Here is a 19918-nt window from a genome sequence, read left to right on the forward strand (position 1 = left end):
AGGATTGAGGATTCAAGGCTATAAGTAAATATCAATTGTATTTCTAAATGCAACAAACAACTCATTTTTGAGACTTCAAACAAATCATTTATAGTATCAGAAAACACATAAGATTAATAAGGATAAATATAACAAGAAACGTTCAGGTCCTGTTCACTAAAAACTACATAATATTGTTGAAATATTAAAGAAGATCTAAATAATTGGAATGATATACCATGTTCATGGATCAGAAGACAATACTGTTAACATGTCAATTCTCCCCAAATTGATCAAGAGATTACGATATTAAAGTCTAGCAGACCTTCATGAACTGAGACCTTCATGTAGAAATCAACACTCTACAATTAACATAAAATGTTAAGCAAATAGAGTTGCTGAGATCATTTTTTTTTAAAAGAGTAAAATTGGAAGACTCAAAACTGCCTCATTTCAATACTCTAAAGCAAAAGTACTAAAGACAGTGAGATACAGCATATGGATTGATGGACACAGATCAGAGGTGTCAGGGTAATTCGGTGAGAGAAAAATAGTTTTTTCAACAAATACTTTTCAAAAAAATTTTGTTGTTGTTTTAGTTGCTAAGTCTTGTCAGACTCTTTGCGACCCCATGAACTATAGTCTGCCAGCCTCCTCAGTCCATGAGATTTCCCAGGCAAGAATACTGCAGTGGGTTGCCATTTCCTTCTCCAGGGGATCTTCTCAACCCAGGGATCAAACCCATGACTCCTGAATTGGCAGGCAGGCTCTTTACCACTGGACCACCAGGGAAGCCCACTTTTTCGTTTACTCTATCCCTAAACCAAGGTTTATTGTAGACTTAAAGAAGTCTTTCAAGACCTAAGGTTCTTGCCAATATGTAACAACAACATACCAAGAAAGTCAGAACACCTGAGTTGATGCACTGAGTCACCCATCTGCACCAGCAGAAAAGATCAGTCCCTGGAGTCGTTCCTCTTTTGCCTCTTTATTGAGAATTATGAAAAAGTTAATCAGGAAAAATATGAGGCAGGCAAGATACACTACATGTAAAAAGAATTTCTAGGCTCACTAAAATGTTTTAAATGAATTTTAACCATGAGAGAAAAACTACAAGTCAACAGCACCAATTTTTTTTAAAGGGCAGAGAGTTACTACTTTAAATTTTGAGCTTAGGAATAAAACTGTAATAAATATCTGGGGGTCAAGTCATGAGAAATCACCTCATGCTTAAGTATTTCAAATCATGATGCTACTGAATGAAACTCTGTCTGATTTGTTTATATGTAATTTTATTGGACTCTGCAAAACTGTCCAGAATGTTTATATACTCTTAACTTTAAAAGGACCAAAAAACTCTGTGTTTATCTGTTCATATGTCTGAAATCACCCATCCTAATCAGGTACAAGCTTATTTACTGGAGGAAATACAAGGTTATATTTTTCCCCACAAGATTTGTTCCTGTTTAACATAGACTTAAAATCACATACTGCCTTAACACAGTCCTATTTTCAACAAATATTTTTTTCAACTAAATATCCAATTGCAAAAAAAAAAAGAACCTTGATTATTTAATACCACAAACAAAAATTAACTTGAAGTGGATTACAGACTAAATATAATTCTTAAAACTATTAACATTTCTAGAAGAAACACAGGAGTAAATCTTAACAAAGTTGGGTAGGAAAAGATGTTTTAAATTAAATCCCATATCTGTAAACTACAAAAGAAAAACACTGATAAATTGTATTTCATCTAATTTTAAAAGTTTTGTACTTCAAAACATACTTGTAAGTAAGAAAGCACATCAGTGGTTAGAAGGATAGGAGGTGATGGGGAAACTGACTGTAAAGGAGTATGAAAGACTTGTTACAATGATTGAACTGTTCTACATCATGACTGGGGTATTGGTAAACAACGCCATTTGTCAAAACTCACTAACTTGTACATTTAAAAGTGGTAAATTTTACTGAATATAAATTACATATGAACAATATGACTTCTAAACAATGGATTTAAGCAAAAATAAACACAAGGAAAAAATTCCCCACTAAAAAATGAAATGGCAGAACACAGACTGGGAGAAACTGTTTGCAAAACATATATATGATAAAGTACTTGCAAACAGTATAAAGAAGTCTGACCACTCAATATTAAGAAAACAAACAACCCAATCAAAACATGGACCAAAGATTTTAACAGATACTTCAATAAAGAAGATACAACATGGCAAATCAGCACAGGAAAGCAAGTTCAATACCATTAATAATTCAGGAAATTCAAATCAAAACTGTAAGATGCCATTACACATCCAAAAGAAGAGGTAAATAAGAAAGACTAACCACGCCAAGTGTGGCAATGATGTTAAATAATATCCTAGAAATGCAAAATGGTACAATGTGGCAGGTTTCTTATGAAGCTGAACATACCAAATGACACAGAAATTGTATTCCTAGATATTCATCCAAGGCAACTGAAACTATACATACACACAAAGATTTGTACTGGAATATTCACAAGAAATTTTTTCATAATAGCCCCAAACCACAAGAAAAGCAAGTATCTACTAAAGATTATATAAATACATTATAATATATCCACATAAGACCATAAAAAGAATAAACTCCTGATATATGCAACAACATTGATGAATTTTTAAACTATTATATTAACTGTAAGATACAGAACACAAATGACTACATACTGTGTTCTGATATTTTAGTTTTAAATATTTAAATATTAATTTGCTACACTGTCCCTTTTTTTTCTCCTTCAAAGTTTCCAATTTATACACATATTGTGCCTTCTGTTTTCACTCTCTTGAAATGTTCACTCTGGGGTAATCCAACCTTTGTGCAAAGAATGTGACTACACTGAAATTGTCATCCTGTGCCATAAACACAAGGAAAAAAATTGTGAAAACAGATAAATGCCCAGTCAGCTCCTGAAGCTTCAGCCACTTCATCTGATGTTCTAGATATAAAAGTAAGCAACTTAGATGTTTAGCCTAGATGAGTCTTTGGATTATTACTTCACAAGCAGAGATATATTGGTTTAATGAACTTGGGGAATTTAGCATTGAAATATGGGCTTCCCTGGTGGCTCAGATGCTAAAAAATCCACCTACAGTGCATGAGACCTAGTTTTGATCCCTGGGTTGGGAAGATCCCCTGGAGGAGGCCATGGCAACCTACTCCAGTATTCTAGCCTGGAGAGTTTTATGGACAGAGGAGCCTGGTGGGCTACAGTTCATGGGGTCACAGAGAGTCAGACATGACTGAGCAACTAAGCACAGTACAGCAGTCTTGAAATATAAAATTATATAGTAAAAACATTCCCAATGTATTTTGCCTTGAACTTTATGTACTAATGTGAATATTATAATGCATCCTTCTTGGCTTGACACTTTTTAGAAAAGATCTGGGTGAAAACAATAGAACTCTGATAAAACCTATATAATATACTAATAACTAAAATGGTTAGCAAAGAAGTTACTTGTCAGACTTCTGACAATAAAGATATTCGTACATCTGTAAACTTAGTAAAATTTTAAAAATCACTATGAATATGAAATGATACTTTTAATTTAAAAGTCACCCAAATCACACCTCCATAAATTAGTAAGTAGATCTAGAATGCTGACTGCCGGCACTTCTGTCTCATGTGAATTTAAAATGAGATCATTGAAGACAAAACGCCAGCAAGATAATGAGAATCTAAAATAAGTATGAGAGACTCTCAAGATTGGCATGAAACTCGAAGTCATATGCAAAAAATAAAATGAGTTTTATCAAAGGACTTACTATAGAGTGTACAATGAGCTAAAATATGGACAAAAATAGTAAACAACTGAAAATGTTAACTCCATTTGTACCCAGATATATATAGAATATAGAAGAATGTGAATAACTTATCAGATGACTAACATTCTATGCAATCATTTTCCTTACCCCACTAATCAATCTCTTATCAATCTCCAGGAGATTGTAGCCTGGAGATGGATTTATAGAGGTTTGATATATTATAGAGGTTTGTTTTACAGACCTGAAAGAAAGAAGGCCATGAGCAAGGATTTTGGTAAAGAGTCCTAAGTAAAGACATTCTAAATCAAACTAAATAGTTTTCAGTTTACTCCCCTCCTTGTCCCCCTGCCATAATATTTTTCTGCTTCTCATATAAATTTGAGACTCCAGGAGTTGGTGATGGACAGGGAGGCCTGGCGTGCTGTGATTCATGGGGTTGCAGAGTCGGACATAACTGAGCAACTGAACTGAAGTTACAGTTGGTAAAGAACCCATCTGGCAGTGTAAGAGATGCAAGAGATGTGGGTTCGATCCCTGGGTCAGAAAGATCCCCTGGAGAAGGAAATGGCAACCCACTCCAGTATTCTTGCCTGGAAAAGCCCATGGACAAAGAAGCCTGGTGGGCTATGGTCCATGGGGTTGCAGAGAGTCAGACACGATTGAGTGCGCATACACACACACACACACACATGCAAGCTACAAAAAGAGAGTGGCTTGGATATGTTAGCAGCAGTGTGATGGGTCACATTATTAGAGTGCTTTTATAATCAATTCTCCATGTGCTGATTTACTGTCCACCAAAGGCTGCACTGAACCGTCATAACCTTGTTCTACTGAGCTCCAAACCAACCCTTGTGTAGTCAAGGTACATACCAGTCAGCAAGCCATAAAAAAAGAATTCATGGTACTCTGCTTAGGAACTAGAGAAAGTGAAAGTCGCTCGGTCGTCTCCGACTCTTTGCGACCCCATAACTATACAGTCCATGCAATTCTCTAGGCCAAAATACTTGAGTGGCTAGCCTTTCCCTTCTCAAGGGGATCTTCCCAACCCAGAGATCGAACCCGGGTCTCCTGCTTTGTAGGCAGATTCTTTACCAGCTGAGCCACAAGGGAAGCCCAAGAATACTGGAGTGGGTAGCCTATCCCTTCTCCAGCGGAACTAGTAGTAGATGTCAAATCCAACGAATTCAATTGCTATCTTTCAGTTGTGTATCTTTACTCTTACATTCAATATACTTCCCTTAACTTCTAAGGCTTTATATAAAGACAGCTGAGTACCAAAGAATTTATGCTTTTGAACTATGGTGTTCAAAACTGTAATGCTTTTGAACTGTGAGGACTGTGGTGCTGGAGAAGACTCTTGAGAGTCCCTTGGACTGCAAGGAGATCCAACCAGTCAATCCTAAAGGAAATCAGTCCTGAATATTCACTGGAGAGACTGATGCTGAAGCTGAAATTCTAATACTTTGGTCACCTGATGCAAAGAACCGACTCCCTAGAAAGACCCTGATGCTGGGAAAGATTGAAGGTGGGAGGAGAAAGGAACGACAGAGGATGATATGGTTGGATGGCATCACCGACTTGATGGACATAAGTTTGAGTAAGCTCCAGGAGTTGGTGATGGACAGGGAAGCCTGGCGTGCTGCAGTCCCAGTCCATGGAGTTGCAGAGTCGGACACGACTGAGCAACTGAACTGAATTGAACTGAACTTCTAAGGCTTCTCTTGTCTGGCTGCTTCTACCTGGTATCCTCCTTAGGCTTCTCTTATCACCAATGTGTCCAATGTTGGTATCTTCAGGCACCATTCTTAGCCATTTATCTTTCGAACTACACACTATTCTCATACTGGACATTTTCCCTTCCTTGGTTTCAGCATTGCAGCTGAACCTTATTTGTATCTCTAACCTAACTCTCCCACCTCCTTCAGATTCCCTTGAGGTACCTCACATACAGGATGATCAACTCAGAAATCATTCCTTTTACTGTTCCCTGATTTTACAAATAGCCCAGTACCCATACAAATTCTCCAAGTAGCAAATAGGAAACTGTGTGATATTTTCCTTTCTCTCCTTTCAGTCATTAAATTCTGGAAATCCTATACCTGAACAGCATTTAGAATTTGATTCCTTCTCACTAATATTGCCTCAGTTAACAACTTATCCTTTTTTGAACAGGTTACCTAAACCTTCCACCTGCAGTAGCTTCTAAGCCATTTCTCTGCATCCAATTTTATCTTTTCCAATACAAGCTTCGTACTGTTACCAAAGTCTTCCTTCTAAAACATTTCATACAGAAATCCTTCCGTGATGTTTCACTTCATTCAGGATAAAATCTAAATTACTTGGGAGAGATCTGGCTAACATGACCCTAACAACCTGGTCGCATTCTTCTGGCTCTTCTGTGCAGGACTCTGTGCATCATGCACACCATGCTACATCTGCGGAGGCAGGGGAGAGCTTGCATGAGCTCCCACATTCTAAGCACTCTCTCTGTGTAGGAACGCTCTCCCTCTCATCTGTACTTATGTAATTTACAGTCACCAGTAAGACTTAGCTCAGCCAACTACTTGAAGAAGTGTTTCTTTTCTTTTTTTTGCAAGTCACACAGCGAGGTTTATTTCCAGCTAGCTGGGGTCCAAGTATCTGCCTGACGCAGCAGGTTTCAACAGGGACCCCGAACACTCAGAGCCAAGGGGTTATATAGCATTTTCAAAACATGATATTTCAAAATTACCTAATTCACAGTAATTTTACACACACACACACACACACACACACACACACACACAGCTGTGCATATCTCTATCCTGGTGTCTTAACGAGATAAGCTTATCAGACCTGTTTACCTAATTTTCAGTGTCTCAACTGTCCACATTCTTGGTACTTAAGATTAACTTGTCTTCCAGGTTTTATCTAGTTCTTCTTCCCTCAAGTCACGTACTCAGTAAAAATGGTTTTTCCGGCCTCTAAGATGGCCGTTCTTATGTTAACCCATTCTTACATTCCCCTCTTTTCTGTTGTTCAAACGGAGGAATCTTCCTCCGTGGGTAGAGTTTGATCCAGGGATCATTATACAGCCTTACTCAAAAACAATTTTAGGAATCTTTACTTAAAAACAACCTTATCTTAAAATGGAGTAACTTTGGTTTTAAGAAGTGTTTCTGACCATGCCATTCTCCCCGTTCCTTTCTCTTCCTTATGGACTGATTCAAATCCACATTCTCTGTATTCCACAACAGCCAGTGTTTTCATAGCAATAATGACATTGAATATGCATATTTTCTTGTCTGCAATTAGATACTCACCTTCTCAAGGAAGTACTGTATTTCCGTTATTTCTACATCCTCTGGTGTTCAATTCATTGCAATTGCTCATTAAATATTTAATAGGCAAATGGATTATACTAGAGTGGGTTCTGAACTTAACATATAAACCATCAAGTAAACCAAAACCATCCTTGGAAATTCCTTAGTAAGACATTACACTGAAGACCAATTTGCTGTCTCAGAATAGTTAAGCCAGCACAGTTCTTCCTCTAGCACTGAAATACTAGCTTCTTTGAAGAACCATCCATACTTAATGACAATGTTTTATAAAAATTATGAATTTTTAAGCACTAGAATTTATATACCATGAAACTCCAAGGATGGCAAGTAGAAACTGATGTGAAGTAAAAGAACAGCATTTTCTCTCTCATATTGAGGTTACTCTGAATATGTTTAGCAAGAGGAATGGCAGAATCACTACTTTCTTCCTTGCTTCCTTTCCACTCTCTTTTCTTCCTCTCCCTCATCCCTCCTTCATTCCTATCTATGTTATCTGTTGCTAAGCCTATTTCTTTGAATTCATATAAATTATGATGTGACTCTACTGTACTGACACACCTGAAAGGATTTTTCACAGTCAGTATTTCTCTCATAATCTATTCCCACCAAGGTTATGTAGCACTTTAAACAATATTGGCAGATATAGGAACATACAAGCACAGCCACAAGCATGCGCAACTCTTGTGCCATCTATTAGGCTGAAAGAAGTTCAAATATTCACAAAAATGTGAAGAAAGTATAAAGAAATGTCTCAGCTGCTGTACTTACATTTCAAAATAAACATTCCAAAATACAGGCTAGAAGAATACTATGGCTAATTGAAAATCATCAGACAATAAGTATGAATTGAGTGAAAACTCAGCAAGTTACTAATTAACTTCAATGGGTCCACTAAAGAAGCCTACCTCAGAGCAAACACTGGACAGGAGATTTGAGGATGCTGCCATTTGGGTGAGTACTAACAATTCACCAAAATAAAATAAGTCACCATAAGCATACACTGAGTACAGATTTGCTTCTCAGAAAAACTTAAGAACTGAAATCACCCCATCAGGTTCCAAGAATTAAATAAATAACTATTTGTGTTTATAAAGCACATTTTAAAGTATACTTAAAATGCATAAAATGCATTTAAAAGCATATTTGATAACCTAAAAGAATAAAAACACTGGGAGATTATACACATAAAACTTTGATTTTTACAAAAATCATGTAAACATAATTATATTTCCATTTTTTATATTTTTGGCAATTCTGTAGTTACTATACATGCATGTAAAATTACATTACCATATAAAAGTGTACCTGCTTCAATACATAAAATAATTTAGTTTTTATCTGTAGCACACACCTAAAACAGAAGTTCTGAAAAAGGAGAAGAAATGCCAAACAAGAGAAATAGTGTAGGCATTTTGATGAGTAAGAAAACCATCTGGCTAGCTTGAAAATCTGCTTCTGTGTAAGAAAAAAATTTTTTAACAATCATCAATTGATTAATTGTCTACATACTCAAGGTTTAGAACAGAAGTAAGAGTGACAACTAGCTCCCTCTACTAAGCTTCCAGGTGGCTTCCCTTCATCCCACCATCTAAATAAAACTGGTCCTTCTTTCCTATGAAGTCCCACCGTCCTTAATCCACATACTTCTGATACCAGAGATAATGATCACTTTTACACTTAGTATAAATTTTATACCTTATCTTCCCCACTAGACCATAAACTCTTTTTAGAGTAAGAGTTATGCTTAATTCAGATCTGAATGCACACTTATCTACCAGAGTACTCTGATCATTCTCAATAAATAAATATTTTATAAATACACAAAAAGATAGGCTCTCCTGAAAATACATTTTCAGCATTTTTTCTAAAGAACCTATGTACCACATTACTTTCTATTTTTCTTCCTACTTCTCAGTAGTCACTATTTTACCAGTTTTCTTTTTAATTCATTTATTTGGCTGCTTCAAGTCTCAGTTGGTACATGTGGGTTTAGTTGCCCTGTGGTATGTGGGATCTCAGTTCCCCAAGAAGGAATTGAACCTGTGTCCCTTAACTGGAAGACAGAGTCTTAACCACTGGGCCACCAGGGATGTCCCCTCTAGTTTACCACTTTTGCTAACTTATTTTATCCCTGTTCCTGGAGGGAAACTTTTCATCTATTCGTTTATTTGCTCATCCAAAACATCCAGTAAGTGTCAAGTTCCTACTATGTGTCAGGTAGTGTGTTAGGTGCCAGGGTTATACCAATGGGTAAGTTTAGGGAGTTTTGAGCCTAGTAGGAAGGACAGATAAGGAAACAATTATAAAGCAATGTGCTAATTTTTAAGATAGATACAAACACATGATACTGTTTAAGAGTATTTCTATAATTTAAGAGTGCTTCTCCAACTTTTTGCCTGCAGTTTATCATTTCCCTATATAATATTCTCTCCACTGGTCATCCATCCATCTGCCTACCTATCTTTCTTCCTTCAACTTTAATCTACACTTTTGATACTAAATACAAAAGATGCCCAAGAATAAAGTGAAAAATAAAGACTTCCTCCCATCTTTTCCCCAGTGATTCAGTTTGCCTTCCTGAAGGTAAGCACTAATCTCCAGTACATAATTCAGATAGTCAGCGTACACAAAGACATATATGCACACATATATGGTCTTACTTTAACATGATAGTAGCATACTTTACATTCTGTCTGCATCTTGCTTATCTTATTTCATAATATATCCTAGAAATTGCATTGTTTCAGCCCATATTGGGTGACATCATTCTTTTTAATGAATATAAAGTATTTCACTGCAAAAATATCTAAGTAGACCTCCTGGAAGTGAAATTGTTGGGTCCCAGAATATGTGCATTTTTAATTTTGATAGATTCTAACATAGAGACTTCACCAATTTAAATTTCCTATAAAATAGGAAATATTCACCTCCATAACTTAAATTACAACCCTTATGGGAATGGCTCCCAAATCTGTATCCATACTCTGACCCATATTTATTCTCTGTGGTATTTCCACATATTTCTTGGAACCTTAGGAAAAAGCTTTTTAAAACCAAATTTATAATTTTACTCTTAACACACTCTTCATAAGTTCACTACACATATTAATTCTCCGTGATCCCAACCAAATGCTTTTCTACCCACATTCAATTAATGAACTGCTAAGACAGATCAATCCTATATAATTCTATGACACCCATCTTCTCTTTATTTTCTCAGACAATATCTGACTGACGAGGGTCCAGTTCAGAATGCCTGGATTACTAAATTCTAACTACTCAACCTGTTCCTCTGTGCTTGCCTATCAGTGATTTTGCTCACATCATCCCCTCTGCCTGAAATATCCTCTCAAATCAGTTCCCCTGTTGGAATTTCATTAAGCCTAACCTAAACACTAGATCCATTCATAACAAATTTTCTTTTATGAATTTCTTAACACTTAGGTCTTTCACTATATCCTAATTTATAACACAGTTATAAGATAAATTATAAACTCTTAACACATTTTGATAAACTCACACTGCCAAGGCACTCAAAATGTGTTTACCAAATGAATGAATGAATTTTTTGCAATGCACTAATTCCTGTAAGTCAGATAATTCAATAGGAGAAAACATGCTATAGAGGATAACTGCTTCTTCTTTCCGTACCCCTTTCCTTCTTTCCTTCCTCCCTCTCTTTCCTTCCTTCCCTTATTTCTTCCCTTTTCTCCTTCCCTCTCCCTCCCTCCCTCTTTTCCTCCCTTCTTCCTTCTCTCTCCTTCCTTCTTTTCTTTCAGGTAATAAGACTATTTTAAAGTCTGTGAGATACAGGCCCCTATTTAATAATTAAATTTCAGAATATTCACAATGTGAAATATCTCCAGTAAACTACATTTTCCCCTCACACTGATTTTGGTGAAACATAGGGAAAAGGATAAAGAATAAAGGAAAAGGTGAAATATATTGCTAAAATGATTGAATTTCTCTTCAAAACTAAAAAATCATCTAAATACAGTCAAGGTTACTCTTAACTATTATGTAGAAGAGAAAACTCAACTGCAATGTACCTATGGCCTATTGTTAAACCGAGTTTAATGGATGAAATAATTTTTTACAAGTTTCACAAAAACTTGCCAAAGAACTACGTAAAGCATTATAAACCCTATATGTTTGGTTTTCAAAATTAAAAACCGTGATTTTAAAAATCAAATTTACATTTAAAAAATTTAAAAAAGAGTTGATTATGCTTTCCTATACATAAAGTATTGCCAGTTAAAAAAATAAATGACCTTTATATTTCATTAAAAATTATTCAGCTCTCATTTACTAAAATAGCAGAGAGCTATCAAATCTCTATCAAGAAGCAGAGAACTATTACATTATAACTTGTAAATAATTTACAAAAACAATACTACCATGCAAATCCAAGTGTTGGTTATACTTGACTCACCTCTCCCCCATTAACATATTCCATCACAAAACACAAACGGTCTTTTGTCTGGAAGGAATATTTCAGGGACTTGAAATGAAAAAGAAAACATGTTATATTATAATCCTACATTTTTACAACAGTTTCAAAAATAGAACACTTAGAAACAGTAAGTGTGACTGATAAATTGTTCATGTTCCTTAAGAGTCTATTTATTCCTTTAAGAACACTTAAATAAAAATTTATGAGAAATATAAAACACATTTTGTGAAGATCAGCAATGGGCATTATTTCTGGAAAAACTAAAATTATAATGATCAGTAAAACTATCCTAACTCTTAAAGTTTCTTCCTTTTGAAAGTCTATCTGTTGTTCTTAATCTTAAAACACTTCACTGGGACCAGGAACATACAAGAACTTTGCAAATCAAAGAAAATGGCATACCTAAATAAATGTGACTGAAAATGTTATTTGTCATACTTAATTGCTATAATAAAACTACCTTAAATATAAAATGTTATGATTATAACATCTTTCCTCTAGTCACTTACTGTTAAAAAGGGATGTCTAGTGTTCTTTAATACTCTGCTTTCAGTTAAAGTGTGTGCCACTTCATCCTATGAAAGAAAAAGGCAAATAAACCTTTAATATATGTTCCAAGCACAAATAATACAAAAATTTCGCTATTTCTCTAAGACCAGAAGAGATTAAACCCCAGACACAGAAAAAGATTTTAAACACATGCTCCTTTATTGCTTAGCTTCTCTTCTACCAAAAAAAAAAAAAAATCAAATTAGTGATTTAAATCAGATGTCTATAATGTACAAACTCAGTCATATTTTATCAAAGTATATCAATAATGATATAATAATAAGCAAAAATTACCAGGGACACAGAAAATGAAATAGTAAGCCTTTCCCCTTGAAAAGAATGTCCTGTAAGTTAATAGCTAGGCATGGAGTAGTTAATATTTCCATGTTTGTATTACATTGTATTCAGGGGGATACAAAGGATATATTTCAGTAAAAATCATAGCATTGGTAAGTCTTCTACCTAAAAGAAAAATAAGTTATCAAAAAGAGGAACACAGTATACATTAAGAGGTTTAATACTAAATTATACATTTCAGAAATAAAAATAGTATAAAACTGTATATTTTTGTTTTGTGGTTTTTTAGCATGTTTTTCTTAAAAAAAATAAAAAAAGATCACAGCCTATTCTAGGACACTTTCAAGATCTGGATATACCTAAAGCCAAAAATACACTAAGATTGTATTTCCCCAATTTTGTACATAAATTTCATCTTGACATCAAAAGTGAACTAGGGAAGATTTTCTTCAACATATGGAGAACTGGAAAAAATGTTTTATATCTCAAAAATAACACCGTCTTAAAGAAGAAAGGAAAGGAAGATAAATGCTGAAACTAACACAACATCTCTGGTCTCTGCTTCTGCCAAGATCCTAAACAAAGCCCTGGCTGGATCAATTTATTAACACTGCCAGCAAATCAAGATTATAAGTAAGAAGTGGAAACTTTAGGACACTGTACTAATCTTTACAAAAGCATCTGACCTTATTTAGACTTAGAAGATAAACGAGCATCAAAGATGCTAAAAGCCATTTCAAGAGAGTGAGACCAATTCTTTTTGTAAAAATTAATTAATTTTACTTGGAGGATAATTACAATATTGTCATGGTTTTTGTCACATATCAGTATGGACTGGCCGTAGGTATACATGCGTCCCCTCCATCCTGAACTCCCCTCCTCTCTCTCTCCACACCCTATCTTCTCCAGGTTGTCACAGAGCATCAGCTTTAGGTGCCCTGCTTCATATGTCAAACTTGCACTGACATATGGTAATGTATATGTTTCAATGCTATTCTCTCAAATCATCCCAACCTCTCCTTCTCCCACTGATTCCAAAAGTCTGTTCTTTACGTCTGTGTCTCTTTTGCTGCTCTGTACATAGGATCATCAGTACCATCTTTCTAGGTTCCATATGTATGCGTTAATATATGGTGTTTGTCTTTCTCTTTCTGACTTACTTCACTCTTTTTCAATTAAGGAAAGTATAATGACATAGTATTAAAAACCAGTGAAATAAAGTATGGGTAAGAAAGCATTCAAGTCTTATTTGGTTAATAAGAACCAGGTTTAAATGCTCAAACAACATGAAAACCACGATCATATCATACCATAAATTTTAAATTAATTAGAACACCAAACATTTTAATAAAAAATAATAAATATAAATGATATCAGAACTAATTTCTATACCCACAATGCTTGCCATAATGATTAGTATATACAGTAGGTAGTTGTTAAATGTTTGTTAAACTTAACAGTTTATCATAGGAATGAATTCCAAGATGTCACATATGTGGGACTTTAACTCATGCAATCATCTACTCTTTCAAAAAATACAAAACAAATATACTCTGGGTATTGTTCTATCCACTGAAGACAGGATACTGAACACCATAGACAAAAGTGCTGCCCTCCTGGAGCTATCATTCCATTTGGTCAGATGGTGATCAGCATTAATGGAAAAAGCAAAGAAGACAAGGGAATGCTAAAGTTTATGAGAATCATATAATGAATACAAAATACATGATTAAGGATTATACAAGTGGCTATTTTATGGGCTATTAAACTGAATTCATTGATTAAAAAATGAAATCCTTGACATGCACTTACTAAATAATAATAACAGTGCAAGTATAAAATCATTTTTTTTAAAAAAGACATGATTCTTTTGCTCATGGAGTTGACATGCTAGTGGAGAAGACACTGGTGCATATCAAATTGGTACATATCCAATTTAAGAAATAATTACGAATTCTGATAAGTGATCTTCGAGAAAGTGGGGTAAAGAAGGAAAATTAATGCTACTGGAAGATCACAGGTTGAGTAATATGATGGTGTAGGATTGGGGGATTGGGGCACACAACTGCTATCTGTTTTTAAATTTGCTCAGGCTCCTCACAGAAGGACAGCAAAAACAGGAGTGATCCATTAGGAGACAATTGTAGTATAAGAGTGAAATTAGGATGGCTAGGATGACTGCAGAGGCACCAGGAGCAAGAAAAATTGTTTGAAATATTTTTGAGATATAAAATTAACAGTGAAAAACTAACAGCTTTATGCTTCCAACAGAGGATAAAGCAGAAGTATTACTTTATATGCAGTCAGAGAAGGCAACATATACCAGTTATGCTTTAGGATTTTAAGTGATCTGAGGCAGTAAACTAGGAAAAGACTAAAAAAAGAGAAGTATGAAACCCATTTGGAAAAGATATCCTAGCACTTCAGTTAATATTTCTGACAGCTATTTCATTCTATTTTGTTGAAACAAGCCCATTATATGTAATAGTCATTTTTCTAAATCCCTTAGTTCCACGAAAGATTATTTTTTTCCTAAATTCTGTAATCTGTCTAACCACATTAAAGGAGTCAAGTAAAGATGTAGGTAGGCAAAAGCTAAAACAGTATTTCTTTGTTATGAGAATGAAACCAGAATTAATACCATGTACACATATTTTATGGAGAAGGCAATGGCAAGCCACTCCAGTACCTTTGCCTAGACAATCCCATGGGTGGAGGAGCCTGGTAGGTTGCAGTCCGTGGGGTCGCTAAGAGTCGGACACGACTGAGCAACTTCACTTTCACTTTTCACTTTCACACACTGGAGAAGGAAATGGCAACCCACTCCAGTGTTCTTGCCTGGAGAATCCCAGGGATGGGGGAGCCTGGTGGGCTTTCCTCTATGGGGTCACACAGAGTCGGACACGACTGAATTGACTTAGCAGCAACTTAGCAGTAGCACATATATTTTAAGTATTAAAAAGTATTTTCTACCATACTTCACATCTGATCAAATTAAAATTTTCTCCTTAATGCAAATTTAATGGTACAGTATTTCACATACTAATTAGTTTCCGCTATGAAGATAAGGTATGCATAAGCTAAAAAGTAAACACAGATGTCAATAATTTTTAATTACAGTTAAAAGTAACATGTCAAAACAAAAAGTTATAAATAACAGTGATAAAACTTAGGGGCTAAAACAATATGATGCTTTTCTAAAAACCCATTTGTTGATCATCATTACAAATAAAAAGTGCTTGGGTATATAAGTAAAATGTTTTCATGAAAAAGCTTTCAAAGTTTAGTTTCATATCTATTCATCCATGGCAAAAGACTAATGAATTTTAAAATCTAATTTCTTTCATAGAAAGAAGCTTAGGGAGAATGGAATTTTTCATGATTTTTTGCAAACATGACGCAGAAGAATAGTCTTCCTCATACTCATTTTTCCAATCCTCTCTAATTTATTCTACCCTTTACCAATCATGGTCTAAAATTCTCCTTTTCATTCTCCCCACTTACTGGTTTTCAGTAGTTAAGTTTTTGGTGGGAGATGGACAAGGAGCAAATGATAAACAGAAGAGAACATCTCTATCACTGTGGACACCAAGGGTGTCATCTCCTTTAATTCTTGTAGTAACTGAGCAGGTGTCTTTGATTATTCCCATTTTATATGAGGTAACTGAGGTTCACCGGAGAAGGCAATGGCAAGCCACTCCAGTACTATTGCCTAGAAAATCCCATGGATGGAGGAGCCTGGTAGGCTGCAGTCCTTGGGGTCGCTAAGGGTCGGACACGACTGAGCGACTTCACTTTCACTTTTCACTTTCCACTTTCACACACTGGAGAAGGAAATGGCAACCCACTCCAGTGTTCTTGCCTGGAGAATCCCAGGGACGGGGGAGCCTGGTGGGCTTCCGTCTATGGGGTCACACAGAGTCGGACACGACTGAAGTGGCTTAGCAGCAGCAGCAGCAGCAGCAACTGAGGTTCACAGAAGTTAAACTGCTTAAATTGCTGGTGAAAAGGTCAAGACTGATCTCATCTAAGTCCAACATCAATGGTCATTTCCAACAACTCAGTAGCAACTTAACCAGGCACACTTTAACTCTGTTCACATTATTTTCTCCATTTTGACCACAAGACTCTAAAGACTGACTTCATGAAGCTGGTTGAAATCAAGATACATGACATCTAAAGCATTAAAAAAAAATAATAATCCAGAGCTATAAATGAGGCCTAGAGGAGGAGATGAAGAAGGTGGGGAAGCAAGGAGAAGAGGGGGGAAAAGATTTTACCTTGGTTATCTTTATTCTTAATCAACCACAGTGACAAGTGATCATTATGTACTTGCTCTGTTTTGACAAGCAGTATGTCAGAAATCCATATATTTTTCTCCATAGAAAGGATGTCGTACTTGTTGTTGTTTGATCGTTAAGTTGTATCTGACGCATGCAACCCATGAACTGTAGCCCGCCAGGCTCCTCTGTCCATGGGATTTCCCAGGCAAGAATAATGGAGTGGGTTACCATTTCCTTCTCCAAGAGATCTTCCCAATCCAGGGATTGAATCCATGTCTCCTGCATTGCAGGTGAATTCTTTACCAACTGAGCCACCATACTATCATTCAATCTGTCAGGCAATCCTGATGGTTCTGCATCAAAATACGCCCCAGACTAATACGTCTTACCACCTCTCTGCTAATACCCTGATGCAAGCCACTATAATCAATTATCTGGATTACTGCAGTTAACTCCTAACAAGCTCCCTGCTTCCACAGTCTGTTCTCAACACCACAGCCAAGGTGATGATATTAAAATGAACACTATATCATGTTACTATACACGATACAGTAAAAAAAAAAAAAAAAAGTATAAAAACTTCCAAAGGTTGACCAGTAAAATGAGTAAAAACCAATATCCTTACAGCATCTACCACTATCATAAACAACTCTCCACTGTTTTCACTCTATGCAGGCCATGCTAGATTAGCTTCCTAGCTATTTTTAAAATATGTTGCTTCCTCAGTGCTTTTTCTGGTTGTGATTTCCTCTATCAGGAATATTCTTCCTCCCAAATATGTGAATGGTTTGCTTCCTCATTTCCTTCAAATGTTCACTGAAATTTCACTTTCTCAGTGAGTTCTTCTGTAATCATTTAAGACAGCAAAACCCACAAAAATCAGTAACACTACACAAAAACTAGTGGAACTACTAAATGAATTCAGCAAGACAGCAGGATAAAACATCAATATACACAAATCTCTTTCATTACACTTACAATGATACATCAACAAGCGGAAGTAAACAAAATCCTGTTTGAAATCACATCAAGAAAATAAAATACCAAGCAGGTGAAAAATCTATACATTGAAAACTATAAAACACTGATAAAAGAAACTGAAGACAATTCAACAATGAAAGGGAAAGATCCCATGCCCTTGGACTGGAACAATTAATATAACTAAAATGGCCAAACTACCCAAAGCAATTTACAGATTTAATGCAATTTTTATCCAAATACCTATGACTTTATTCATAGAACTGGAACAAATATTCTTAAAATTCATATGGAACCACAAAAGACCCTGAATTGCCAAAGCAATCTTGAGATGGAAGAACAGAGCGGGAAATATCATGCTCCCTGACATCAGACCATATTACAGAGCTACAGTAATCAAAACAGCATGGTACTGGCACAAAAAACTGATTTGTAGCCCAATGGGACAGAATAGAGAGCCCATAAATAAACCCATGCACCTATAGTCCATTCCGTTCCATCGCTCAGTCGTGTCCAACTCTATGCAACCCCGTGGACTGAAGCGTACCAGGCTTCTCCGTCCATGGGATTCTCCAGGCAAGAATACTGGAGTGGGTTACCGTTTCCTTCTCCAGGGAATCTTCCCGACTCAGGGATCGAACCCGGGTCTCCTGCATTGGAGACAGACGCTTTAACCTCTGAGCCACCAGGGAAGCCCTATAGTCAATCCATGACAAAAAAGGCAAGTATATAAAATGGAGAAAAGACAGCTTCTTCAACAAATGGTGATGGGAGAGTTAAACATCTGCATGTAGATCAATAAAATTAGAACACTCCCTAACACCATATACAAAGATAAACTCAAAATAATTTAAAGACCTAAATATAAGACATGACACAACAAAACTCCTTGACCAGAACACAGGCAAAATATTCTTGGACATAAATTAATGCAGTATTTTCTTAGGTCAGTCTCTGAAAACAAAGGAAGTTATAAGCAAAAATAAAACCAAAAATGGGACCTAAACAAACTTAAAATTTTTTTGCACAGCAAAGGAAACCATCAACAAAACAAAACAAAACCTATGGAATAGGAGAAAAATATTTTCAAATGATGCTACTTACAAGGAATTAATATCTAAAATATACAAGAAGCTCACAGAATTCAATTAAAAAAAAACCTAATTAAAAAGTGGGCAGAAGCACTAAACAGATATTCCTCCAAAGAAGATGCTCAACATCACTAATTATTTTTGCTGTTGTTTAGTTGCTAAATCATATTCAACTCTTTTGCAACCACATGGACTATAGCCCACCAGATTCTTCCGTCCACAGGATTTTCCAGGCAAGAATACTGGAGTGGGTTGCCATGCCCTCCTCCAGGGGATCTTTGTGACCCATGGATTGAACCTGGGTCTCCTGTATAGGTATGCAGATTCTTTTCCTTTTCTTTAGAGAAAAGGAAATAAAAATCACAGCGAAGTACACTGTCACTTCAGTACCATTTCACACTTGTCAAAATGACTATCATCAAAAAGGCTACAAATAATAAATGCTAGAGAAGATATGGAGAAAAGGGAACTCTCCTATACTATTGGTGAGACTATAAATTGGTGTAGCCACTATGGCAAACAGTATCACTCAGTTCAGTTCAGTCGCTCAGTCGTGTCCGGCTCTCCGCGACCCCATGAATCACAGGACGCCAGGCCTCCCTGTCCATCACCAACTCCCGGAGTACACTCAAACTCATGTCCACAGAGTCGGTGATGCCATCCAGCCATCTCATTCTCCGTCGTCCCCTTCTCCTCCCGCCCCCAACCTTTCCCAGCATCAGAGTCTTTTCCAGTGAGTCAACTGGTCGCATGAGGCGGCCAAAGTATTGCAGTTTCAGCTTTAGCATCAGTCCCTCCAATGAACATCCAGGATTGATCTCCTTTAGAATGGACTGGTTGGATCTCCTTGCAGTCCAAGGGACTCTCAAGAGTCTTCTCCAACACCACAGTTCAAAAGCATCGATTCTTCGGCGATCAGCTTTCTTCACAGTCCAACTCTCACATCCATACATGACCACGGGAAAAACCATTGCCTTGACTAGACCGACCTTGGTTGGCAAAGCAATGTCTCTGCTTTTTAATATACTATCAAGGTTGGTCATAACTTTCCTTCCAAGGAGCAGGCGTCTTTTAATTTCATGGCTGCAATCACCATCTGCAGTGATTCTGGAGCCCCCAAAAATAAAGTCTGACACTGTTTCCACTGTTTTTCCATCT

At 36.2% G+C, this 19918-nt stretch overlaps 1 protein-coding gene across 6 annotated transcripts in view; it reads right to left on the reverse strand.

The window, feature by feature from the left end:
• AKT3 (AKT serine/threonine kinase 3) overlaps window positions 1–19918 on the reverse strand; it is a 294820-nt gene that overhangs the window by 75485 nt on the left and 199417 nt on the right. For all 6 annotated transcript variants that reach the window (XR_016039635.1, XM_088845506.1, XM_088845504.1 and 3 more), the window contains 2 exons: window positions 12072–12137; window positions 11542–11610 (listed from right to left, as the gene is read on the reverse strand). Coding sequence is in view for 5 of the 6 variants with exons in the window: in XM_088845506.1 (XP_088701632.1) it covers window positions 11542–11610; window positions 12072–12137 (135 nt within the window). In the remaining variant the exon portion in view is untranslated. The remainder of the gene's footprint in view (window positions 1–11541; window positions 11611–12071; window positions 12138–19918) is intronic.

Source organism: Moschus berezovskii, chromosome 17 (assembly GCF_049115385.1).
Source record: "Moschus berezovskii isolate FMDL1 chromosome 17, NW_MosBer_1.0, whole genome shotgun sequence".
In the NCBI taxonomy this organism is placed as follows: Eukaryota; Metazoa; Chordata; class Mammalia; order Artiodactyla; family Moschidae; genus Moschus; species Moschus berezovskii.